At 45.3% G+C, this 19,668-nt stretch overlaps 1 protein-coding gene and 1 non-coding gene across 2 annotated transcripts; one reads left to right on the top strand and one right to left on the bottom strand.

Moving 5' to 3' along the window:
* Positions 1–1,094: 1,094 nt before the first annotated feature.
* Positions 1,095–1,201, top strand: LOC118887542. The gene has a single exon (XR_005018029.1). It is a non-coding gene; the product is annotated as a U6 spliceosomal RNA (small nuclear RNA).
* A 1,104-nt stretch (positions 1,202–2,305) lies between these two features.
* Positions 2,306–18,679, bottom strand: LURAP1 (leucine rich adaptor protein 1). Its single transcript, XM_036870824.1, has 2 exons — positions 18,183–18,679; positions 2,306–7,733 (listed from the first exon to the last, which is right to left on the bottom strand). Exons 1-2 carry the CDS (start codon positions 18,378–18,380, stop codon positions 7,212–7,214), a joined length of 720 nt encoding a protein of 239 aa, XP_036726719.1. The 5' UTR covers positions 18,381–18,679; the 3' UTR covers positions 2,306–7,211.
* Positions 18,680–19,668: the final 989 nt, after the last annotated feature.

The following is a 19,668-nucleotide window of genomic DNA, read 5'->3' as shown; positions in this document are numbered from 1 at the left end:
GGGATGTTTCTCTTTATGAAAGTATTTCAATGAATAAATAAAATTATAGAATTAATGGCATCCTCAACGAATTAATGGCTACAGGCAATAAACATCAACACCTGAAAAAAATTGTAGGCATAGAGACTAGATTTATATGCTTCTTAGAGTCTTGCCGAAGTGATCAAATCTGAGTCTGATTCAGCCTCTGGATCCAGCTGCCAACTTGCAGGAAATATTGAGAACACAGGAACATTCAGAACTGCATTATGAGTACGTAATCAGCAAAATTCAGACTGTGGTAAACTCTACACTTCAAATGGCCCAGGTTGTTCAACAAATAAATTGTAAGGAATTAAGAAAGGGATGAAGGGGGGGACTTTAAATTAAGAGATTTAAAAAGACATCAAATGTACTAAGTGAAGTAAGTCAGACAGAGAAAGACAAATATCATATGATATCACTCATTTGGAATCTAATATTTTAAAAAATGACACAAGTGAACTTATTTATAAAACAAACAGATTTACAGATATCGAAAACAAACTTATGGTTACCAAAGGGGAGACGTGTCGGGGAGGGGTAAATCAGGAGCTTGGGATTAGCATATACATACTATGTTGGTTGTCTAAGATAGACAACTAACAAAGACCCACTGTATAGCACAGGGAACTCTACTCAGTATTCTGTGATCAGCTATATGAGAAAAGAATCTGAAAAAGAATAAGTATATGTATATGTATAACTGAATCACTTTGCTGTACACCTGAAACTAACACAACATTGTAAATCAACTACACTCCAATAAAATAAAATAAAATAAAAAGACATTAAATGTTTTCAAGTGGACAAGACTATAGTATCTAAGGATGTCCATTTGGATGATAAAGATATAAAATAAAATACAAAGAAGTGAATACTGTAATCAGGAAATGATTGCTTATCAGCAGAGGAAGGGGATTATAATTGGGATGAGGCACATGGACAGGACTTCTGGGTGGGTTCTAGTTAGGAGTGTTTGCCTTAGAATAATTCATTAAGCCTTACATTTGTTTTGTGTGTTTTCTACACTTGTGCTTTATTTTACAATGAATACTTTTTAAAAGAATAGCAAGGTGCTCACTTTGGCAGCACATATACTAAAATTGGAACGATACAGAGAAGATTAGCATGGCCCCTGCGCAAGGATGACACGCAAATTTGTGAAGCGTTCCATATTTTTTGATGATCCATGTACAAAAAAAAAAAAAAAAAAAAAATAGCAAGGCAGTGTTACGAACAAATTCATGCCAATAAATTCAACAACTTAATTGAAACAAATTCTTTGAAAAACACAACTTACCAAAACTAACTCAAAATGAAATTAAAAGTTGGAATAGCTCTATATGTATCACAGAAATTGAATTTGTTATCAAAAACCTCCCCCACAAGGAAAACTCCAAGCCCGTATTATTTCACTGATGAATTCTATCAAATACTGAACAATGCTACCAATCTTACACAGATGCTTTCAGAAGACAAAGAAGGAGGAAACACTTCCTAACTTCTTTTAAGAGGCCAGCATAATCCTGATACTAATTTTTAAAAAAAGTTTATCAGAAAATTGAATAGTTATACTTTATTATATTGAGGAATTACTAATTTTAGGTGCCATAATGGTAATAAAATTCCTTATCTTTTAGAGTTACAAACTAAAACATTACAAATGAACTGGAATCATATCTAGTTTTGCTTCAAAATAATCTTGGTTGGAGGAGAGTAGCTGAGGGAATAAATAAACCAAGATTGGCCAGAGTTGATAATTACTGAAGCTGGGTGATGGATGCATGGAAATTCATTATACTATCTTTTCTACTATTGTTTACACTCAAGATTTTTTATAATATAAAACAAAAATAACTACAAATGATTAAAAGACATTAAATAAATAAAAGCTATAAGTTCACAACAATAATTTAAAGAGAAAGCGAAACAAAACAAAATCATTGAACACCAAGTTGCTAGGACATCAACTTACTACTTTGAAAGGGATAAATAAGGGAAGAGATTTAAGCATTTATCTTGCCATTCTGGTCTGAACTTTATTTCAGGGTAACCAGATGGTCCCGGAGGATGTGAAAATGTTTTTCTGTACAAAATTAGAACTAATAAGAGAAAAAATAATAGCATTAGGAAATCATCATTCTTTAATTGCTAGTGAAATAACCAATTAATAAAATGGTCATTAATGGATGGTAAAACAATTTGGTGAAAAGTTGACAGGGAACTTTATGATGCAGGATCAGGCTATCACCACCTGAAAATGGAAGGAGCCTGGGACCTGAAATGGGCAGTGAAGGAGAGCCGTGCAACCAAGAATACCTGTGCTCCAGTGTAAGTGAAAAATAAATCTTTATTGTGTTAAATTACTGTAATATGGGGCAATTCATTATAAAGGTTGGCTTGCTATTTATATATATTAAAACACATAAGCACATAATTATTTATATTTTCAAAGATACATACATATCCAAACACATACTGAACACATTAACGTGTATGCCTGGGTCAGGGAGAGGAATGATGATAGGGATCAGGGATTAAAAAAAGATCAAACAAAAAGAGACTTAGTATCAACAGATGATGAGAGTTCACCCCGCTCTGAGGAGCATGGTTTAACTATTAAGGAATAAAAAGATAATAATTTAAAAGAGAGACAACTAATCTACCCTTTCTAGAGAGAGCCCAGGCTAGTTAGCTGGTAATTATCTTCTGCCTTGAGGGGGAGCACAGAATGGTCGTGGAGAGGAGGCAGTGTTGAAGACAGAGCCTGTTAGAACCCTCCACCATGTTCACCAGGGACGTCTCAGGCCTGAAAAGTTCCCTAAACAGAATTTCTCCCGAGTCTGACCTTCACTCTCAGCTCTCCTTGGTAGTGAAGATGCAGGAGGCACTTGCCATTCTCCAGACATGGGGCCTGGGCCTGGCTAGCTCCCCTTGGCACCACCTCTCACTCCAGGCCTAAGGAGGCTAGACAAAGCATAGAGGCTCCTTCTGGGTGTGGATGCATCCTCCTGCCCACCCTCCATCTCTGCTTGTGGAAGGCTGAATAGTGGTCCTTCCTCCAAAGATGTTCAAGTCCTCATCCCCAGAATCTGAGAATATTTTACTTTATATGGCAAAAAGGACTTGGAAGATATGGTTAAATTAGGGATCTTGAGATGGGGAGATGATCCTGGATTATCCCAGTGGGCCCAATGTAAGCACAAGGATATGTAATCACAAAGTAATCCTCCTAAGAGGAGACAGAATTAGAGAAAGATGTAAGAATGGAAGCAGAGGTCAGAGAGAAGAAATACTATGCTGCTAGCTTTGAAGATGGAGGAAGGGGCCATGAGCCAAGGAATGCAAACAGCCTCCAGAAGCTAGAAAAGGCAAATAAATGGATTGCTCCCTAGAGTCTCCAGGAGAGGCTCTCCAGAAGAGGCCTGCCAACACCTTAACTTTTAACTTAACCCAATGAAATTGATTTCGGACTTGTGACCTCCAGAACTGTAAGATAACACATTTGTGTTGTTTTAAGCTGTTAAGTTTGTGGTAGTTTGTCACAGCAGCAATAGGAAACATGTACAGTGGCCCTGCTGCTGGGCAGCATAACCTGTTCTCCTAGAAGCGTAAGGTCTGTGAGAGAGGGGAGTGGGGAATCAGAGAAGACTTCCTGGAAGCCCCTGCAGTCAGACTGACGTAGGTTCCTACCGTAGTTCACTTATGATCTGTTAATAATGCATTGTTTACAGTGTTGCTAAGAATTAAATGGAATAATACTTTAAATTACCTATTACTACCTAATTAACCACTTTTTAAACTATAAGTCACATCTCTTCGTGGGTTTACATTCATTCCTCCATTCAACAGGTGTCACTGAACATCCAGTATGTGCCTGGCACCATGCACAGAGTGAGCCTGCATCCAATGCAAGATCCAAGCATTTCTCACCTAAGCTGCCACTGAGCTTCCAGTCAGTCCAGTGCTCAAGTTCACCACCCCATCCTAAATGCAGGCTCTTACACTTGCCCATTCACATGGTCTCATCTCCTTGGTGGACTAGTCCCAGCCAGCACCACCCCTTATACTCCCAGGCACTGTTTCTGCAGCTGCCAAGAGCTCTGTCATCTCTGCCTTTACCCCGAGCCCTGACAAGTCCCCAGCCCACTTGGAGGATAGTATGCTCCCTCTGATCATATCTTCAAGCCTCCATTTTCATCCCATTCTCTTTTGTCTCTCTGCATCTCTCTCCCTTTTCACCCTTTTCTTCTTTGAGCTCCTAAACAGGTCCTCCTCATAACCTGGAAAGGTCTAAACTAACAGGAGAGCTAAGCCTTAAACAGTCAGTCCAGAGGCAGGTAGGAGGGACCAAGAATGTGTGCTTACCAGGGTTCCTGGGCTTCTCTAGTAGTGAAATGGAGTTTAAGGTATTGAGACGGGATGTCTAGGCTACCTGGAGCTCCCAGGCAGCCCCACTCACCCACCTCTGCAACCCCTCAATACCCTCAGATGCCAGTCCAGCTGAGCTGTAATCCCCTGACTTTGGAGCTCCCCAACTCCACAAGACCCAACTGGATTTCTCTCTCATCTCCCACCGCTATCCCCTGCTTCTCACGTCCAGGTCTGGAATGTTGAGTTCTGCCCCCATGATGTCTGGGCCTACTCGCCCTACCTTCCCAGAAAAATAGTTGGTCCAAGATTGATCTTCCTTATATCTGTGGTCCATATTAATGCACCCTTTACCCAGTCCTGGTCCAGGGTCTCTTTCCTCAGAGCCTGTGGCTCTTTCTCTAAATACCGAGCTGCCTCTCTAGGGTGGGGTAAGAACCTATTAAAACAGGGAGAAAATTGCTTTCAGATCCTTTGGGCTTGGGTGGTGACAGGGTGGGGTGGGGAAACAGTCTGGTCAAGTGATGGAATTGTGGGTGGACAGGCTGGCAGGCAGGCGATCTGGGTTCTTTAACCTGAGCATTGTCACAGATTTACCATGGGTGACACTGGTCAAGTCTCTGCCTTCTGTAGGCCTGTCTGTCTAACCTGTCTGTGCAATGAGAGGGCTGGTCTTCTTTAAGGTTATATTTGAGCCTGAAGGTTTCACCCAGCTATTCCAGCAATGGTGCATAATGGTCACAAGAGGGCGGACAACCTCTTCAGCTCAGAAGTTTGTAGATTAAATGAATAAGAAAGCTTCGAAAAGGAATACAAGGGTTCCACGTGGAAAGGTAGTTACCCATAAGTCACCAAAAAATGGCAACAGAGTCAGGGTATTGGGAAAGGATATTTGAATTCCCAGCCTGAGGGGAGGTCAGGAGCCCCAAGACCCAGAGGGGTAAGGAGAGGGCTGGTGGGCAGCAAAGAAGAGACTTAACGGATATTCTTTAGAGATTTCAATCACTTTGAGAGGAGAGGAGGAAATGTATTGCCCCAAAAGGATTGGGGTGGGGGGTTGCAGAACCAGACTTGAGGAGTTTAGGGGAACTGGAGATAATCAACTTGGCTTCCGTCCCTTCCTCAGCATAGAATGAAAAGTAGAGAAACTGGAGTTATTCCAGGATTTGAGGAAGACTCCTCCAACTCACGAGGGCACAGCAAATAGGCAAGGATTACCTGACATCCTTTTTTCTCCTTTTTGCCTTCCAATAATCTAGTTTCAGGGCCCAGGAAAGACAGGGACCAACATAGGGGCAGTTACCTGGGGTTCAAAGAGTTAATCTCCAATAATTCATACTCTGACATCAGCCACAGCCTTTGTCCCCACCCTCTCTCTGGGCCTGTCTCCTCCCTGAGCCCCAGGTTGGCAGGTTCCCTGAGTCCCTCCTTTGGTGTAATTCACTAGGGCCCTGGGACCCAGGCCCAGAGCCAGTGCCCTGCTCCCTCTGCAGGTCCCGGGAGTCTAAAGCTTGCTCTAAGGGAGGAAGGAAAGCAGCCTTTCCCTCCTACTCTCCCCCCTCCCAGGATGTGGGCCCTAGGACCAAAGAGCCTCTGTCTTTCTCTGCCACACCCCCCATTGTAACCCAGACAAGGGGATTCCTTGTGTCCTGGCCTCAGGCAGGCATCCTAGTAACCAATGGTGGAAGGTCTGGGGCAGGATGGGGGCAGGGGAATCACAGGATCTGAGAAGATACCTCCCCCTTTCGGAGATTCTGGTACACCCCAAGCTTCTCCTCCCTCTGGCTCCCATCAGCTTTGGAGAGAGAAGGCTGAGGGACTCATCTGCATATAAAAGGTATGAGGCCCAAAGTGGAAACCGAGAAGGTGTGGAAACACAAAGGCTGAACCTCCTGACAGACAGATTTGGAGCCAGAATACAAGAATGGGGGCAACCCAGGGACAGAGTAAGACAGGGGACTGTGGCAGGGCAGGCCAAACAGACTTTTGAGAGCTGTAGTTGGAGGCTCCTGCCAGTTTCCTCCCTAAAAGCACAGATATAGGAATGCTGGCAGCAGACAGGCGTGTGGTCAGAGAGGAAGTGAGAATCCCTAGGATAAAATGAGAACTCCCTGTTTAAATACTAAGAACCTCTCTGAGAAGAAGTACAAACATCTGACTGAGAAACTTTCCTGTGAGGAGGGTGGTACGTTCCCATTCACAAGAAGTAATGGTAGGGAGAATAAATGATATGGTCTCACTTAGCAGCAGGGGCTCAGACACCCCTATACTGACCTATCATCACTAAAAGACTGGTACAGAGGAAAGGCTAATCCATCCTGGCAGGAAATGACATCACTCACCAGGCAGGAAGGGGTGGCTCTACCAACCCCAAAGGCTTCTGGGAGGGCCAATCCATAGAGGGTTGGCCTTGAATGTCCATGTCCCTCCACAATCCTCCATCTTGGCCAAGAGGGGAGCCGAGGCTCCTAGATGTTGGGTGAGGCAATTATACCCCCATCTCTTCATCAGTGATCTCGTAGGGATGCTAAACCATCAAATCCCAGTTGGGAGGAAAGGGGAAGAGATACCATCACACCTGGAGCCACAGGTCAAGCCTCTAGAGTCAATGTATCCATGAAAATAGCTCTAGGGACCCAATAATTGAAGGATAAAGGCAGAGCCTCCCCAGGGACCAGAGAGATGGTGAGGCCAGGTTTCCATGGTAACTGATCTCAATGCAGCCTCTTCCTAATCCCAGATTGAGGGAGAATAAATTTGAGGGAGACCAGGGCCTAGCGATGAAAGAGCCATAGGAGAACAAAAGGGTGGAAGAGTTGTTACAGGAAGGTCACATCATCCTGGCACTGGCCCCAGTACCAGTGGGTCTCAAAGCCCAGCTTGGTACTCTCATCCTCTGGTGGCTCAGAAGGTCCACCTTGGAGCCCCTCCCCTGGGGGCTTCCACACAGCCCTCAAGCTTCCTAGCCTGGTGGCTGTCAGGTCCACCTCAGTCCTGGCCCTCTCCCCACCGGGTATAGCCTTTGCCCAGTCCATCTCGGGACGGGGAGCCCCGGGGGGGCCCTGTTCATCCAGCTCGCTGGGGGCCACTGTGTCCAGGAAGCTGCCAATGGAGACACTGTCCAGCCGGTCAGTGGAGCTGGTGTCTGGCAGGCTGTCCCAGCTGCCTCGCCTTGAACGGCCTGGGCTCCCGCCTGTCAGGCTATATTGGCTGCTGGTGAGGCTGCTGCAGTGGCTGGTCAACGTCCCCCGCTCCTCCAACAGCCAGCGCACTGCCTCAATGCCCTCGTTCAAGGTCACCAGCTGCTGTAGGATCTTCACATCGATGGCTCGCAGGTAAGCCTAGGGGAGTGGGAGAAGGAATCAGTTCCAGGTTCTGGGCCACAGGTTTCCCCAATGTTTCTAGAGGCCTCTACCTTGTGATCTAACCAACTGTGCTTCACTTTCAAGAAGCATGGAAATAGAATGGTTTGGAGTGTAGGCTTTAGAAGCAGAGAGACTGCTGTTTAAAATCTCAGCTCTACAACTGATTAGCTATATGACTGTGGGCAACTTTCTTACCTTCTTTGAGCCTGGGTTTCCTTGTTTGTGAAATAGGGTTAGGTCACTCACTGCACAGGGTGGCTGAGAGAATTTAGTGATGTTGTTTTTTAGGCACTGAGCACTGTGCCTGGTACAGAGTAAAATCTCGGTAAGTGCTAAGTATTAAAATCCAATCCTACTGAGATTTGAACTTCACAGACAGGGTATTAACTATTGAACCAGTCCAGATTCACCAGTAAGACTTAGAAGCAGTCATCCAAAGAGTAGCCTGATAGGCGGCCAAGTGTTAATTAGGAAGTAGACTGGGCCAAAATGAGGCAGGAGCTGGGGGGGTAAAGAAGGCGCTAACCTGGTCCTTCTTCAGGCTGTTGGTAGCAGCTGCTGTGGGAGGGAAGGGTTGGCTAGAGCTCCAAAGGGTCAGAATCTCACTGGCTGGGGATTCGGGGCTTCCCTCTACTATACACCAGTCTCCTTGTCTGCACTGGGAGTAAGTTTGACTTACTGGGTAATCTCTAGGGTCCCTTCTAGCTCAGATGCACTGAGTTGTCTTCCCCAAGCACAAGTGTGAACTTGTCCCTCCCTTGCTCAAGAACCTTTTCGGGCTTTGCACTGCTCTTAGAGAATAAAATCTAAGCACTTTAGCAGCAGGTATTCAAAAGCCTGTCGTAATACAGCTCTTGCCCATCCCTCTAGCTTCACCTCTAGCATATTTCTGTGGGAACCCCAGGTCCTGCCACACACGACTTTTAAAATTTCATTTTATTTAGCTTTACTTTTTTTTTTTGGCCGCACTGTGCAGCATGTGGAATCCCAGCTCCCCGACCAGAGACCAAACCTGCAGCCTCCGTAGTGGAAGTGTGGAGTGTCAACCACTGGACCGCCAGGGAAGTCCTAGGTTTACTTTTTTTTTTTAATATTTATTTATTTGGTTGCACCAGGTCTTAGTTGCAGCAGGCAGGCTCCTTAGTTGTGGCTCACGGGCTCCTTAGTTGTGGCTCGCTGGCTCCTTAGTTGCGGCTTGCCAGCCCCTTAGTTGAGGCTTGCCAGCTCCTTAGCTGCAGCATGCAGGCTCCTTAGTTGTGGCATGTGAACTCTTAGTTGCACCATGCATGTGGGATCTAGTTCCCTGACCAGGGATCGAACCTGGGCCCCCTGCATTGGGAGTGCAGAGGCCTATCCATTGCGCCACCAGGGAATTCCCTAGCTTTACTTTTAATAAAAGTGATAGATGTACATAGATTAAAGAAGCAAACAGTTCTCAAAGATTTATTATGAAAAGTAACAGTTCCCCCATCCTAGTCCTAAATCCCACTTTCCAAAGACAGCTACTATCGCTTTTTTAGCTGTTTATTTTGGTACTTACCTTCTAATTTCCAAATAACTACTTATTGATTTTTAAGTTTTAGGTATTTTCTATTGACTTCACACACAATAGAAGTTTAAGGATTTAACTCTTTCATCCTACTCCCTACTCCTCTGCCATACTCATACCCTTCCCATCTCCCCATATGCCCAATATATGCAATAAAATTAATTATTCAGCATTTACCTTATTAGGATTTGGAAATGCTATTCACAGCTAAGCCATATGGTTTACTATGGTTACTTTTCCTTTCTTACAACTTTAAGTTTTCCTTTTTAGATAATAATAATTATTACTACTGCTACTATTTTGCTTAGTTTGGTATATCATTATCAGTAAGTCATCCCTAAACTCTCTCCCTGTTGTCTGAATTTCCGTCTCAAGGCTTTTAAATACAACATATGTTCTATCTATTCCATCTTCTTACAGGCAGCTCTTTAGGAGCCTTCTGATCTGCTCCAATCTGTCCCTGCTGCACAACTGTCCTCCAGAGATCTCCCTTCACTATCACCTTGGGGATTCAACTTTGCCTCTCTCCTGAGCTGGATCCCTGTTTCCTGGATCCCAGATCTTCTTTATTGATTACTCCTTCATGTGTGTGGTGCTTTTCCTCCAGTAGCTTCCTGAGAAAGTCTGCATAGACTATACCTGCATAGGAGGTATATTTGTTGAAGCTTCACATGCCTTTAAAATGTTATTTGCTCCTCACACTGTTGACTGTTTAGCTGAGTACAGAAATCTAGGTTGAAAATAATTTTTCTTCAGAATTTAGACCATTGTTCCATTGTCTTCTAATTTTCAGTGTTACACTTAAAAAGTCTGATGCCATTCTGATTTCTGACTTTTTGTATGTGACCACCTTGCCACTCTTTCTAGAAGTTCTTAGGATCTTCTCTTGGTGCCCAGTTTTCTAAATTATCACAGTAATTTGCCATGGTGTGATTCTGTTTTCATCCACTGAATTCATCACTTGTTGGGCTCTTTTTTTTTTTTTTTTTTTTAATTAATTAATTTATTTATTTATTTTTGGCTGTGTTGGGTCTTCGTTTCTGTGCAAGGGCTTTCTCTAGTTGCGGCAAGCGGGGTCCACTCTTCATCGCGGTGCGCGGGCCTCTCACTATCCTGGCCTCTCTTGTTGCGGAGCACAGGCTCCAGACGCGCAGGCTCAGTAGTTGTGGCTCACGGGCCCAGTTGCTCCGCGGCATGTGGGATCCTCCCAGACCAGGGCTCGAACCCGTGTCCCCTGCATTAGCAGGCAGACTCTCAACCACTGCGCCACCAGGGAAGCCCTGTTGGGCTCTTTTAATCTGTAAACTCAGAGCTTCAGTTCTGGAGATTTTCTTTAATTATTTCATTGATGATTATTTCTTCTCCAATATATGTTTTTTTGTTCTTTCTGGAAATACCATTATTTAGATAGAGGGCACCCTGAAAGGATCCTCTATTTTTTTTCTCTTTCATCTCTCCCTATATGTATTCTAGTTTGTGAAATATTTCAACATTATCAACCCTTCTACTGAGTTTTTCATTTTTTTCCTATCATGTTTTTATTTCCAAGAGTTGTTTCTAGTTCTCTGAATGTTTTTTAATAACTTCCTGTTGTTGTTCATGGCTGCAATATTATCTCATCTCTTTAAGGATATAATTAATGATTGTTTAAGTTCTTATCTTCCTGAATTATCTCCATTTTATTCAAGTCGCTTTTTTCTGTTTGTATAGGTCTATATAGTTAAAGGGCTTCATCAGATGTTTTATAATCTTTAGCTGCTGCTCATACTTCAGCGTGGTCTCTAAAAAGCTGATTGGAAACTCTCTGTGCCTGAGGCTTGCCAGCTCTGAACCTCACTAAGGGTTATTTTGCTAGGATGTTTGATTGGGTAAGGCCTGTAGGTAGTACCTTGCATGTGTGTTTTTTTTTTCTTGGGTTCATCACATTCACTATATTATACCCATCTAGAGAGTATAATGTAAGCAAAGCTGCCAATGTTATGGGAGCCAAGTAAGGCAAAGGCTGGGAGAGGTATTACATAGCATTTAATATTTTTTTTTTTTAATAAATTTATTTATTTATTTATTTATTTTTAGCTGTGTTGGGTCTTCGTTTCTGTGCGAGGGCTTTCTCTAGTCGCCGCGAGCAGGGGCCACTCTTCATCGCGGTGTGCGGGCCTCTCACTATCGCGGCCTCTCGTTGCGGAGCACAGGCTCCAGACGCGCAGGCTCAGTAGTTGTGTTGCACGGGCTTAGTTGCTTCACGGCATGTGGGATCTTCCCGGATCAGGGCTCGAACCCGTGTCCCCTGCATTGGCAGGCGGATTCTCAACCACTGCACCACCAGGGAAGCCCGCATTTAGTATATTTTAATTTAATCCCTCTTGCTCTCAAACTCCGCTTGGTGTCTCCCAACCTGGAGACCTTTGGTTCTATTATTTTTTAAATATATATTACTTGATAAATGTTTATTGAATTATTCAGGAAATAACTGCTTTAGTCACACCTACAATGATAAGCCAGAAATCAGACCAAGTATTTGTACACTGAGAAAAATATAGGCACTGGAATTAAACAGACCTGGATTCAAGTTCCAGTTTTGCCATTAATGAGTCATATGAAATTGGAATATTTTTTTCCCTTTAAACCATCATTTCTTCATTGTAAAAAGAGGATACTATCTAATTAAAGGTTTATTTTCAGAAATAGAAGGATCATTAACAGGCATAGCATACTGCCTGACAAGTATTCACTAATCAATAAATGGTAGCTATTTGGCTTTACATATTACTATGGTTAACTTATCTACTATGGCATAAGCACAGAAAATTTTCTACCTGAAATTATTTGTGTTTTTGGAAGAACATCACAACATTTGGAAGAATATTTGTTGAATTCAATTAAACAAATGATTATTGGGTACCTGGATTTTCTAATAATTACAAAGATAATGGAGAAACTCTCCCTGCTTAACAGAAGCTTACAGTTTCAGTAAGGAGATGTGGACATAAATAACTCAAGTACCACAGACTGCACAGACTATTAATGACACAGGATAAAAGAGATTATCTTCAATTATTTCGTGCTGGGGACAAATTTATTAACAGTGAAACCATGTAGTCCATGACCAAACTAAATGTATTAAACAAAACTTTTCATACTAAAAATGTTTCTCCTGCTTTGTTTTCTCCCCCCTTCCTTTCCTCTTTCCTCCTTCCTTCCCTCCTTCTCTTCCTTCCTGCCTTCCAGTCTTCTTCCCTTCCCCTTCCTCCCTTCCTTCTGTTCTATTCTTTCCAAAACTTACATTTCCAGTCTTCTGCAATGATAAAGGAGTTGTGGGTACTTGGTTGCCCAGTTGGGGAGGGATTCTTTTTTTTTTTTTTTTAGTATTTTATTTATTTAGTTTTTGGCTGCGTCGGGTGTTAGATGTGGCACGCCAGGATCTTTCATTGCGGCGCGGGCTCTTTGTTGCAGTGTGTGGGTTTCTCTCTAGCTGTGGCACGCAGGCTCCATAGCACATAGGCTCTCTAGTTGTGGTGTGTGGCCTTAGTTGCCTCGCAGCATGTGGGATCTTAGTTCCCGGATCAGGGATTGAACGGGCGTCCTCTGCATTGCAAGATGGATTCTTAACCACTGGAACACCAGGGAAGTCCCAAGTATGATTCTTTTATTTTTTTTAAATAAATTTTATTTATTTATTTATTTATTTATTTTTGGCTGCGTTGGGTCTTCGTTGCTGCACACAGGCTTTCTCTAGATGCGGCTAGTGGGGGCTACTCTTCATTGCAGTGCGCAGGCTTCTCATTGCGGTGGCTTCTCTTGTTGCAGAGCGTGGTCTCTAGGCATGTAGGCTTCAGCAGTTGTGGCTCGTGGGCTCTAGAGCGCAGGTTCCATAGCTGGGGCGCATGGCCTTAGCTGTTCTGTGGCATGTCGGATCTTCCCGGATCAGAGATCAAACCCGTGTCCCCTGCATTGGCAGGTGGATTTTTAACCACTCTGCCACCAGGGAAGTCCCTTTTTTTTTTTTTAATATTTTCTTTTTTTTTAAAGATTTTTTATTTGTTTATTTAATTTATTTTTGGCTGCGTCAGGTCTTTAGTTGCAGCACGTGGGCTCTTTGTTGCGGCGTGCAGGCTTCTCTCTAGCTGTTGCACGTGGGTTTTCTCTAGTTGTGGTGCGTGGGCTCCAGAGTGCGTGGGCTCTGTAGTTTGCAGCACGTGGGCTCTCTCGTTGAGGTGCGTGAGCTCAGTAGTCGTGGTGCGCGGGCTTAGTTGCCCCGTGGCATGTAGGATCTTAGTTCCCTGAGCAGGGATTGAACCTACGTCCCCTGCATTGTAAGGTGGATTCTTTACCACTGGACCACCAGGGAAGTCCCCTGAGTAGGATTCTTTTTTTTTTCCCAATTTTATATCACTAATATAAATGAAAACCAGTATTTTTTTAAAATTTATTTATTTTTGGCTGCGTTAGGTCTTCATTGCTACACGCGGGCTTTCTCGGGTTGCGGTGAGTGGGGGCTACTCTTCGTTGTGGTGTGTGGGCTTCTCATTGCGGTGGCTTCTCTTGTTGCGGAGCACAGGCTCTAGCCGCATGGGCTCAGTAGTTGTGGCTCGCGGGCCCTAGAGCACAGGCTCAGTAGTTGTGGCACACAGGCTTAGTTGCTCTGCAGCACGTGGGACCTTCCTGGACCAGGGCTCGAACCCATGTCCCCTGCATTGGCAGGCGGATTCCCAACCACTGCACCACTAGGGAAGCCCCCGAGTATGATTCTTTTTTTTTTTTTTTTTTAAACTTTGGGTTTATTTATTTATTTATGGCTGTGTTGGGTCTTTGTTTCTGTGCGAGGGCTTTCTCTAATTGCAGCAAGTGGGGGCCACTCTTCATCGCGGTGGGCGGGCCTTTCGTTATCGCAGCCTCTCTTGTTGTGGAGCACAGGCTCCAGACGTGCAGGCTCAGTAATTGTGGCTCACGGGCCTAGTTGCTCCGCAGCATGTGGGATCTTCCCAGACCAGGGCTCAAACCCGTGTCCCCTGCATCGGCAGGCAGACTCTCAACCACTGCACCACCAGGGTAGCTCCCAAGTATGATTCTTAAACAGACATTCATCAACCCTTTTGTATTCAGCTCTATTTGCACAGTCAGATCTAGAAATATCTGAGACCAACTCCTGAGACCTTTGAGGTGCAAAATGGGTTTCTTTGCAACTTTCCTCATTGCTGGCTTGGAATTCAGCTTTTTTCAAGTATAATAAGTTAGTTACTACTCTTCCTTCTGCTTTCAGCTTCCAAAATTTTGTTCCTATCATATTCTCTCCTGTTCTTGTCATAATGGCTTCATGGCTTTAAAAATAATCTTTCTCCTGGCTTTTAGTGGAGTTTCAGGGGGGAATGGAGGTAAATGCATGTGTTTAATGTGCCATCTTGAACTGGAATTCCCACTGACTTTATTCAAGGCACAACTCAAATGCCACCTCCTCTAGGAAGTCTTCCCTACACTTCCTTAAGGTGGAATTAAGCCATTCAGTCATGGAACAATATTTATTGAGTGTTTCTTATAGGCATGGCATTGTGTAGATAAAGCAAGAAAAGACACCTTTCTTGCCCTCAGAGAGTTCACAGTCTAGTGGGTTAAGATAAGACAATGACACAAGCACTTAAAATTCAGTGCAGAAAATGCCAGGGGATGCAAATGCTGCACAGAGAGAGCTGTGGGTACCTAGAGGACCATAACCAGAGGAGTAAGGAAATGCTTCCTAGAATAAAGGACATGAGCTGAGACTTGAAGGTCAAGTGGGACTTAGCCAGACAAAGCCATGGAGAGTCATTCCAACCAGAAGAAACAGCTTGTCTTCTCCAGTTCAGTTGTGCCTTTCCAGAGCACAAATCTGACCATGTCACTCTATAATGAAGACTCTTCCAGGAAGTCCTCCCTGAGTTCCAACAGCACCTGTGCCAGAGTGGCTAGTCTGTCTCTCTCTTCCCTAACCCAGACTATGAGCTCCCTGAGAGCAGCAGGTCCTGCCCAGTTCGTTTATGGTGCTTAGCCTAGGATTGGGTAGGTCAGATTCAGTTCTATGATTCTCTTGCCTTTACTATCCTTGGTCCCTCTGCTGGTCCTAGGGTTCAGGGGGCTGGGTTTTATCATGTTGGTGGCAAATGAATCTGAGGACCAGATTCTATAGGCCTGTGACAGTGGGATTCCCTGACTGTGACAGCATCACTGCCCAGAATAGAAGAAAGCAAGGCTTTCTTGCCAGAAAAAGAAACAGTCATTTCACACCATCTCTTTGGAAACAGAAAGGGGATAAACAGCTCAGGAGAGATGCAGCCTCAGAGGCCACTCCAACCCAATTCTCTCCCCAGGGGGATTCAGGTTCCCCATTCTTCCCCTTAACATGTACACATCAAACCCTCTGACCAGCCCTAAGATCACAAGTATGGCTCACTCATGGCTCAATCTAAATCAAGCCCTGGGATAAAAGCCTACAGATCTCAGTCCTAGCTCCCTGGTTTTAGAATGAGATTCCCAGACTATTGTTACCCCTCTTTCCCCTCGCCCCCTCCCCCAGGAGGTAGAAAAACTGAGGCCAAGAGAGTCAGGGCTCTGCTCAAGATCACAAAATCATTCAGGAGCAGAGTCAGGACTTGAACCCATACCTTCTCTCTCCTTGCCTAAAGCTTTTTCTCAAAGTGCTCTGTGGGGGTGGGTTGTCATAGCAACAGTTCTCTGGGTGGGAGGATTAAGTAGGGGAAGTTGTCATTGTTTCCCCTTCCCACAAATCCCGGAGTCTGTCTGGTTCAGTCAACTTTTGAGTAGGGGAGGGAGAGGCCTAGAGGCACTGATGACCTTGGCCTCAAGGGCAGGCCTGCCCCCTCCCTGCAGGAAAGCTGAGTGAGGGACAGTTGAAGGACAGTACTTAGAGGGCTTGGACTAGTTCTGCCACAAGCGGCTCCAGGGGAAACCCCCCTGCCCCACCCTTGTCCCCCTGGGTGCCACCCAGTGGGTAGGGCAGAGTGCATAAAGAAACCTAAGATACCTCTGCCGAGGAGGGAGAAAGAAATGGAGTAGGAATCCGTGGGGCACATAGGGAGCCTCTCCCTGTGCTGGACCCCAGAAGGCTCCCTCCCTTGAGTTCTTCGTGGGCAGCCTTGGGCCCCAAGCCAGGCTAGGTCAGGAATGCAGAGAGACCCAATCAAAAGTAAAACGTACCCCTTAAAGTTTATGAACAGGTAATCTCCACCAAAGACAGAAAAGAGTTAGAGCCAGAGAGACTAGGCATGGCTCCTCCCAGTATGAGCTCAGGCAAGGCCCTTAACACCTGCAAGCATGTTTGCTCTGTGAAATGGGAAAATAATGACTGCTTTTCTCACTCCAATGACATGAAAGGCATTTAATGCATCTGGCACAAAGCTGGTCTCAATGGTGAAGATGTAAAGTGTAGGCAAATCACCTGGGTTCAAAGCCTGGCTCTGCTTTTTACTTTCTGTATGACTTGGGCAGTTACTTAACCTCTCTGTGCCTCAGTTTCTTCATCTGTAAAATATCACCTACCTAATAAATCTCTGTGAGGACTAAAAGAATATCTTGTAAAATGTTCAGCATGATACCTGGCACATGCACTTGGTGAAAGTTAGTTTCCAAAGCAAGACATTCTAAGTTAGCTCTTTCTGGGCCCTGAGCTAAAGTTTGTACACTGAGGCAAAGCCAGACCCCTCCCTTAGGTGGGCACAGTTACAGCCCTACTCTGGAGAATTTGGCAATAGCTTCCAAACTTCAAGGCCAAGTGCACATATGGCATTCAAATCCTTCCCCCAGGGAGCCTTTCCTGATTGCTTTGCCCACAAATCTCTCCTCCCAGCCTCTCAGGCTGTCAGGTAGCGCCCATGACCTCCCTCCCAAAGGCACCCCCTCCATACACACACACACACACACAGCTCAGCCCGGCACAGAGCTGGGCACAGTGGGGCTCCAGGAAGACCTGTTAGTTGACACACTCACTGTGGGCTCCTGGTTCTGGGCCAGAAAGTGGCTGGCAATTCCTCAGTTCCCTAGAATTGGCCGCAAAGTGGTGGCAGGTGTAAATCACCCCCTTCAACAGAACCAGGGCGCTAGGGAGCCTGGGAGGCCCCAACTGCCCTTTTGGCTCTGAATCTAGACCAGCAGCAACAGGGAAGGGGTTGGGTGCCTGCTTTCTCCTCTTCTCCTCAAGGAAGTGCAGATGAGATGCAAATATCCAGTGTACTTGGGGGTTGGTAGGAAGGAGACTGAGTCTGCAGTGATGGGACCAACACTGCAGGTGCTGCTACTCTGTGTCTGCTAAGGTTCTAGGAACTTTCAAATATTTTAAGTGGGTGTGGGGGAATGTTGGGGAAAGAGGATGTTTTTAGTGGCCCTAGCCCAGGCAGTTTTCACCCAAATCTCTTCTGTGCTGAGTCTTGTGGTGGATACTGGAGCCTCTGAGGAACAAACCCTGGGCCCAGTTTGCAAGAGGAGAAAAAAACTGGTTGCCCTATAATGGTGGCTGGGGGCAGAGGTAGCCCCAAAGTGAGGGGAGAGGGGGAAGATTTGTGCTGTGCTAGGTTCTCAGTGCTTCCCAATCCTCACCTCTCCCCTCCCAATTATTTGGCCAAAAAAAAAAAAAAAAAAAAAACACCAACTGAAAAAACCCTGAGCCTCCCACCCCGAGTGCTCAGGGCCCATCAATACTCCACTCACCCTTCGTGGGGAATGCAATTAATGGACCCCAGGGCTTAAAGATAGATCTGATCGGAATCCTGAGGACTTAGGCGGGGGATTTTAACTCCCTCCTCTCCAGCCCAATTCTGGGGACGCGAGTCCATCCCTTCCGGCCCCATGCTGGAGACTCCGTGCCCCTGGCCCGTGTAGCCCACACTCACCAGCTCCATCCTCAGCGCCATGATCTTGTCCCCCAGGCTGTGGCCCGTGCTAGGCGCCCCCGGGAGCAGCAGGGCGCCAGAGGTTCCCGTCTCCCACTCGCCTCGCAGCCCGCGGAGCAGCCCTTCAGGGGTCTTCCTGCCCACCTTGCCCTCCACGTCTCGCAGGTCAGGCGTCTGGGACTCCGCAGTCCCCTCCATGCGGGCCTAAGCCTGAACAGGGTTGGGCGACCGGACGCCGGGATCCCGCTCCCGGGGGTCCTGCTTTCACAGCAGCTAGTGCAGAGCGGAACCGGTGGGTCCCCGCCCGCGCTGTGTGGGGGCGGGAGGAGGGCGCCGTAACACTCAGAAAAGCCGCGCAGAGGGTGTGTGTGTGTGTGTGTGTGTGTGTGTGTGTGTGTGTGTGTGTGTACATTCGAGTGCTGCGCACAACCTCTGGCTCCGGAATGGGTGAGGCTGGGCGATGCTGGATATGCACCTGAAAGAGCTCAGCGCCTTCTCCTGACTCTGGCACTGAGTCCAGCCAGGCACTCAGCAGGCGCCCAATGAATGTTTGCTGAATGAGGTTAAGCATCCTCAGTTAGGGATGTGGGATTTTAAGGAACATTGGTAACAGAACTACAGAGGGTTTTGGAAGGCTTCCTGGAGTAGAGGAGCTGGATCTAAAACAGTGCTTGGAATTTAGCTAGCCACTGATACACACACACATCCAGTGTAGCCACTAAATTTAGACTAAAGGAGCAACCAGTATTGAAGCTGAAGAGGGCTACATCATGCTTGATCTTGTAAACTGATGCTTCTTAAACTTGACTGCGCATACATGAATTATCTGCGAATTGTTAAAATGCAGATTACAATTCTGTAAATCTGGAGTGGGGCCTGAGATTCTGCATTTCTAACAGATTCTGCTGATGGCCATGCTGCTGGTCCAGGGACCACACTTTGAGTAACAAGGTTATAAAAGATGGTTCTAAGGTGCTGGGATTTTATTCTATGGGCAATGATGATCCCTAAAAAACATTTTATGCTTTGGCTTGATTTTGGTTTTTAATCCAAGTAATTCCAGCCCATGGTTACAGAAGGATTTATAATGAAAAGATAGTTACCGCAACCTATTCTTTCCCACCTCTAGTCCCACTCCCCAGAGGCAACCACTTTCAGCTATTTTTTCCTGGTGTTTATACTCATAACTCCACAATAGACTTATACCACTATGTCTTAATTTTAAATATTGTCTACTGACTTCCTATTATGATAAATAAGATTTACCTCACACTCTGTACTTCCTTCTTCCATTGGCCCTATACATTTCTATCATTATTTTTTAGCTTGTTACCTTTGTAATTTTAAGTAACATACTGTTCCTTAGTATGCCTTGAACCATGGAAGGGTTTTAAATCAGAGATTTACAAAACAGATTTGCCTTTTTGAAAAAATACTCTGGATTTTGCAAGGAGAAAGAATTAAAGGGGTAAAAATCTGGAGTCAT

This window comes from Balaenoptera musculus, chromosome 1, assembly GCF_009873245.2.
Source record: "Balaenoptera musculus isolate JJ_BM4_2016_0621 chromosome 1, mBalMus1.pri.v3, whole genome shotgun sequence".
Taxonomy (NCBI): domain Eukaryota; kingdom Metazoa; phylum Chordata; class Mammalia; order Artiodactyla; family Balaenopteridae; genus Balaenoptera; species Balaenoptera musculus.
This window is presented reverse-complemented; position numbering and strand designations above follow the sequence as displayed.